This window comes from Pestalotiopsis fici, assembly GCF_000516985.1.
Source record: "Pestalotiopsis fici W106-1 unplaced genomic scaffold PFICI_Scf_1, whole genome shotgun sequence".
In the NCBI taxonomy this organism is placed as follows: domain Eukaryota; kingdom Fungi; phylum Ascomycota; class Sordariomycetes; order Amphisphaeriales; family Sporocadaceae; genus Pestalotiopsis; species Pestalotiopsis fici.
Window position 1 is genome coordinate 6,148,700 of NW_006917091.1, and position 5,818 is coordinate 6,154,517.

Sequence of the window (5,818 nt, forward strand, 5' to 3'; positions counted from 1 at the left end):
AAAAAAAACTAAGTCCCCGAAACGATTTGGATGGTCTTTCGACAATTACCTAGTAGACAAAGCAAAGCGAAAACGTGTATAAATAATACATACGATAATCATTGACCAACTTCCAAACCATCAATAAATCCAAGTCATATACAACTGGGTGCTCACATAGAGTATATATATATCCAAGCATTTTCTCAGTCCTGGTCTGGATTACTATGCCCAAATTCTCGAGCATCCAAGTAGTTGCCTTGTTTCTCTTCGGCCTTGCACTTAGCAGTAGCAGCAATCAGAACAGAACACAATAAATCAAGCAGTGCAATTACACGGGCCCTGATTGGTAACTGAGAGCAAGGGAAAAAGAATTCATTTCATCCCTCTTGAATCGTACACTGATTACGATTATTGTCCTATCCATGCACTCCATATATAACTAGATAACCTCCCGTCATTCAAAATACCCCCGACGCCGCGCCCAAATTATGCCGTGCACGCAATGTCATGGATGATGATTCCCAGCCCAACCCATCACTAAAGCTGAAGAAAACATCAAGTCGAGGAGCCGAACTAGTCGTGGAAGAATTTGTACAGGGAGAAGAAGGCGGCGACATGCTTCCGCCACCGGGACAGAGAGGAAGAACGGGAAGACAAAAAGCAGATAGCGTCGACGAACACGTCGGGCTCTCAGGTACAAATGGGAGCTGCAAACGCCGTTTCTATCGTCCAATGCTAGATCTGCGCCTCGGCCGGCGTCCTCTCTCGGGAGAGGACGATGACTCTAGAAAAGGCGCTGCGAGCAAAGGCACAGCCGCCAGCGAGGCTGCTGGAGAGCTCGACATCGTCGCCCGACGACTCTATCGTTCGGGTATCGGCGACGTCGCCAGGTAGCCTCCTGCACTGATACGCTTTTGCAACCGATCCTTGTCTCGGCGCCCCCTCTCGCTGGGACTGGGGCTCAAGCTCGATGTCATGGACACGCCTGGCGCATCGATGGCGGCGGTGCGACCACGCTTCGCCTCAATATACAGCTGGGCGCTGTGGCTAAGAGGGAAAGCGGGCATGGTAGCAGGCACCTCTGCTCCATTCTGGATCAACATCTCAGCGACTGGAAATGGCTTGATTGGACCGTCCGTGTCGCTGCGTCCCGGAGGCGTGGTCGAAGGGGATGGCGAAGCCGGGTCTGCAGCTGCCAGGGCAAGGAATACAGCATGCGTGCCACGAGACTTGTCCAGGACATTTGGATTAGCCTTGAGCGCCAAAGCGTAAATAACCTGCTGTATCTCATTGCGTTTGATAGCAGCAAGGAGAGTTTCGTCTGCCGAAGGGTACCTTGATAGAGTTGCTGAGATTGGTTCAACATAGGCCCTGTCGACGTACTTGGCCGTAATAAACTTTAGTCGCTGCTCTCGCGATGCTTGAGGGCCCGGCTTGATTCCGGCCTCCAACTTGGCCTCCCAAACCATATTTGAGACTCGATTTCCAACAAGAAGGAGCAGCTCGATGATATCGGGTGTGAACGACGTGATGTCGAGTGTTAGAGAGCGGACCTTGCTGATGTGGGTGCCTAGAGATCGATGGATTCCACTGCACTCGATGCATAGGATAATGGCCAAATTGATAGAGACCCATTCAACCTTGGCTCCACTGCCACAGTCAGCACACCACAGGTTCCCTTGGTCGTGATCTCGCAACATTTGCAGCAATTTATCCGGACTGTCGTCAAAGGTACTGCTTGCGGGTCTTTGGGAAGCCGGTGGTCGGGCGCCAACAGTAATACGTCGTGTGGGAATGCCAGCCGCTGAAGCTCCTTGATGTCCGTGGCCGTGGTTGAGTGATGTGCTTTTCCCTGTCAAAACGGATCCAATGTCTCGTTTAAAGGTGGTTGAATCACTAGTGGATGAAGACGATGTTGTCGGCAAATCTCTGATGCCACGTCCTTCGACTGCGCTTTGCAGTGCATTGTTAATTGACATGATCCAATTGTTCATATCTTCGTCAGAAGTAGCCTGATATACTCGCTTGAAATGCGGTGTGATTACTTCAAAACAAAACCGCCGCTCGGCATTTCTGGCCTCGCGAACAGAGGCCAGGCGGAGATCAATCGGATCCATGTGCAAATCCAACTTCTGTTTCCAGTTGCTGTACTCGGATAGTTTTCCTTGATCGAGCACCACCCAGAATCTATGAATTGTCAGTCACAGTCCTTGATGCATGCCAAAGTAACTCACTTGTGCCAACCCTGCTGCTTCGTCAACGCCCGTGGATCTACATGACTTCCTGGCCGGTTGAGTGCCCATAGCAGCCCCTCTTTCCTGTGTGATGTGCTCTTATCAAGCCCGAGAGACTGAGAGAAATCCCTCTCTTCCAAATCACGGATGCCCCTAAATTTGGATGCTTGTGACGGACTGCCGACCGAGGCCTGGCCTAGGCTTCCGGGCGACCTTGAAAGCTCAACTCCTGGTGTTATTGTTGTGCCTGAGCTGCCTGTGAGAACAGCTTTCAGCTGAGAGCTGGTACTGTCCGCACGCCCGATTTCGGAATCAGATGCATATGATATTCCGTTTGCCGTCGAACCAATTGAAATGGGAGCCGGGCTCGTGGCTGAAGCCACAGTTTCTGGTTCGTTATACTGAAGGTTGCTCTTCTCAAGAACTCTTCTCTTCTCCTCCCTCTCGCGTCGTTGATACTGAAACTCCTTGTCCGCTTCTTGTACCTGATTCGAGAGAGCCTCGAGCTGTGGTAGCAGGCCATCGATCTTCTTTGCCGTGGTCAAAAAGTTCCGCGCCTGAGTATCAGCATACTTCGTCAGATGCGACAGGACCTCTTGTTCTTTGCGACCTCCATGTAGATCCTGTACGAAGGAGGAATAATCAAAGCGTTTGAGCTCAAAATTCCGCCGTTTTGTCTGGTATTTATTGTCGCTGTCGACCAGCTTCTTAGCCTTGACCGAGTCCTGACGTTGGCCCAGATATCGAGAAACGTAAGCATAATAATCTTTGCTATCTTCCTCAAAGTCTCTCTTCTTGCTTTCGGCCTGTTTGATATCATAAGTATACAGCTTGCTGATTGGGTCAATGATTGTCTTTTGCAGGTTTGCGGCGTTTAGTCGTTCGTAAGCCAGGATTTCTCGCGAAATCTTGTCAAAATAATGCTCGATAGCCGGCTGTACGGCATTGGCATTTGTGCTGGACGCCTCGCGCAGACTTTCGACGAAACTGGCAAAGGCATCATTGGCTTCGATCTGGGCAGCGTGCGCCTGTTCGGCTTTCTTGAGAACTCTCTTCATCTGGGTTCTCATGTTTCCAGTCTTCTGCTCCAGTGCTTTGATTGTGGCGCGGAAAACGGGACCGTCATCGCTGACAGTCATATCGTCTCCAGGTCGCGGGCAGACCACGTCGACTTTGATGGCCTGTTGCGACACATTGGATTCTATAGGAGCTATTGGAATAGTGTCTGGCTGCAGGTTCAGTGGAGAGCTTGGCTCGTCCACCTCGCTAATACGCGACTCAACAGACTGCGCTGAGGCGATACGAATCTTGGGAGGAACTGCCAATTGAAAGACCGGGGATGGCGAGCTTGGCTGGGAAAGGACTGTCGTAGTGTCTGAACCGTTGGTTAGCATACGAGAAGACGATCTAGGGACGATGGCGGTAACTCACTGGCAACCCAGAAGGAAAAACTTGCCAAAGCAACCAACTTGTGGGCTCTGTGGTCGTATTCGACGAACTGAAGTATTGTTAGCTCAGAGGTTCGTGGTCATCAAGTCCGTTAGTCGTTACGTACACTGCAGGCGTTCCGCCATCCACCACCGCGATCTTCCAAGGGTTTTGGTGGTTTCCATTTCCATGACCAGTCAAAGCTTACGGAGGGACTGCCGCCGGTATTGAAGTCTCCCACCAATTCGACGTTGGCATTCTTGTGTAAATTCGGGTCGGCGTGGAACTCTCGAGTGACTAGATTCTCGACCTCTCTGCTGTTGGAGGCATACACATATGTCAAGCCATTGATATGAGCATCTGTGGCAGCGCCGCTGCTGGCATCCTGTCGAATGATAAATGTAAAGGTGAAGACGAGTTCGTCATCGTTGTTCAACTTGAGTAAGAAGTTTGGCGCAGGGGAGGGTTCCGTGTCCTGCAGCAGTGGAGTTAGAGATTTGTGCGAGACATTGAAACGCATCGCCCTGGATATAATGCCACAAACCTGTATAAACTCTACTGGGCCTGTATCTCCCGACGTCCGCGTGGCAGTAACTTTGGTTGCTGGGAATGCATTGGGAACAATGGTGATAGCGCTACGCTTTCGAGGATTGGAAATGACAAGAGAGGAGATGGATACTGGCAAAAGGTTCTGGGTCAGCCGAGACACATTCGTGAGAGTTTGCGACCGCAAGAGAGGCTTCAAGACCAGTGGAGGGGAGGGGAGACCAACATCGATTCTGATCCCTGAGGGCGACGGCTGAGCCATCGTCGGGTTTACTGCCGACAACACCCATGGTCGCAGAGAGCTGCCCGCGAGGGAGACGGCTGCAAAGGGGGTAGATATGTTCGCCGTCGTCGTCGCGACCGATTACAGCAATCCGACAGGGTGGCTACCATAGAGGAGGGAGAGTGCAGGAATCTGTGACGTGCGGCACGATGTCGTCTGCCTATGAGATAGATGTACTTCGTGGGGGGGTCGTTCGTCGCGCAGCCAATCTTGTAAGGTTTCTTGGAGCTTGCACAAAGGGTGCCTTTCTAGCGGGGTCCGTTGAATCGATCTAGCGGCGCCCATCTGCTTTGGCTGTCGCTGTGTCTGGAGTACCTAGGGAGGGACCCTGCCGATTTAGGTCCTGGGCCTTGCGCCCATGAAGCGAAATGATAAATGGTACTTGCAACGAACCGCGCTTGAGTTGTGGGTGACTGGCGACTGCTGACTGTTTTGTCCTCAAACCCTGCTACGGCACAGGCGTGTATCGGGCGACCTGGAGTATATGAGTACTGAATAAAAGTGGCTATTATCGTTGGTTGATGACTGTGACTGCTTGCGGTCGATGGTCTTGTGATACAGGCAGTGAGTGTCATGCAGCACAAGCACGCGGCCAGGGGACGCGACGCAAGACTTTTCTGAAAGGATTCCGTAATAAGTGCGCCCGTAAGCTATCCAAAGATCTGGGTAAAAGAATAACTTGTCTAGGCGTGATGGATCAGCTCGAACGTGTCCATTCACACTCGTTTGGTTGGACGTGTGTGTATTTATTGCAAATGAGAAACCAATGTAACCTGTGCGATGCAGCATGCAGGAGGAGGATTAATAAGTCAAAGTCACTGGAGGATGCGAAAGTCCCAAGAATGCAAAACTCCAGCAGTTGCCACATCTAGAGCAAAAAGATGATGTCAAAGCACGTCCATATAGCACGAGTTGCGACCGAGAATGATGGCTCCTTCCCTTTTATTTCTATGATTCACCTACGTACGTTTATACGGAGCACACATTTACAGGAACCAGGCCTTGCATCCTCTTTTAAGCGATGGAAAGGCAACCCCCGGGGAATCTGGCATGTCGCCATAACTGGCACCCAAGGCACCCACCTGACGGTTAAGGTATGGTCATGAAAAATAAAACATAAGTATAGGTGGTAAAACCTCAGCTATGTAAACTGGTCAGAAATTTGCAAGTAGTAAGCAGCTCGGTATGTAATTCTGCCCCCAAGCCATCAATTGATTGATTACTGCCCTGGCCTTCCCTTATTTCTCTCTCTCTCTCTCTCTCTATATCAGATAACGTACACATAAATTGAACGCGCCTACCGAATAGTACCTAGGTAGTCCCTGCCTGCATTTTACCTTAGCTC

General features: G+C 50.8%; 1 protein-coding gene across 1 annotated transcript; it reads right to left on the bottom strand.

Moving 5' to 3' along the window:
- Positions 1-842: 842 nt before the first annotated feature.
- Positions 843-4,480, bottom strand: PFICI_01813 (uncharacterized protein; the record flags this gene model as incomplete). The annotated part of the gene is made up of 6 exons (XM_007830394.1): positions 843-2,169; positions 2,217-3,591; positions 3,648-3,714; positions 3,772-4,119; positions 4,189-4,322; positions 4,417-4,480. 6 exons carry the CDS (start codon positions 4,478-4,480, stop codon positions 843-845), a joined length of 3,315 nt encoding a protein of 1,104 aa, XP_007828585.1.
- Positions 4,481-5,818: the final 1,338 nt, after the last annotated feature.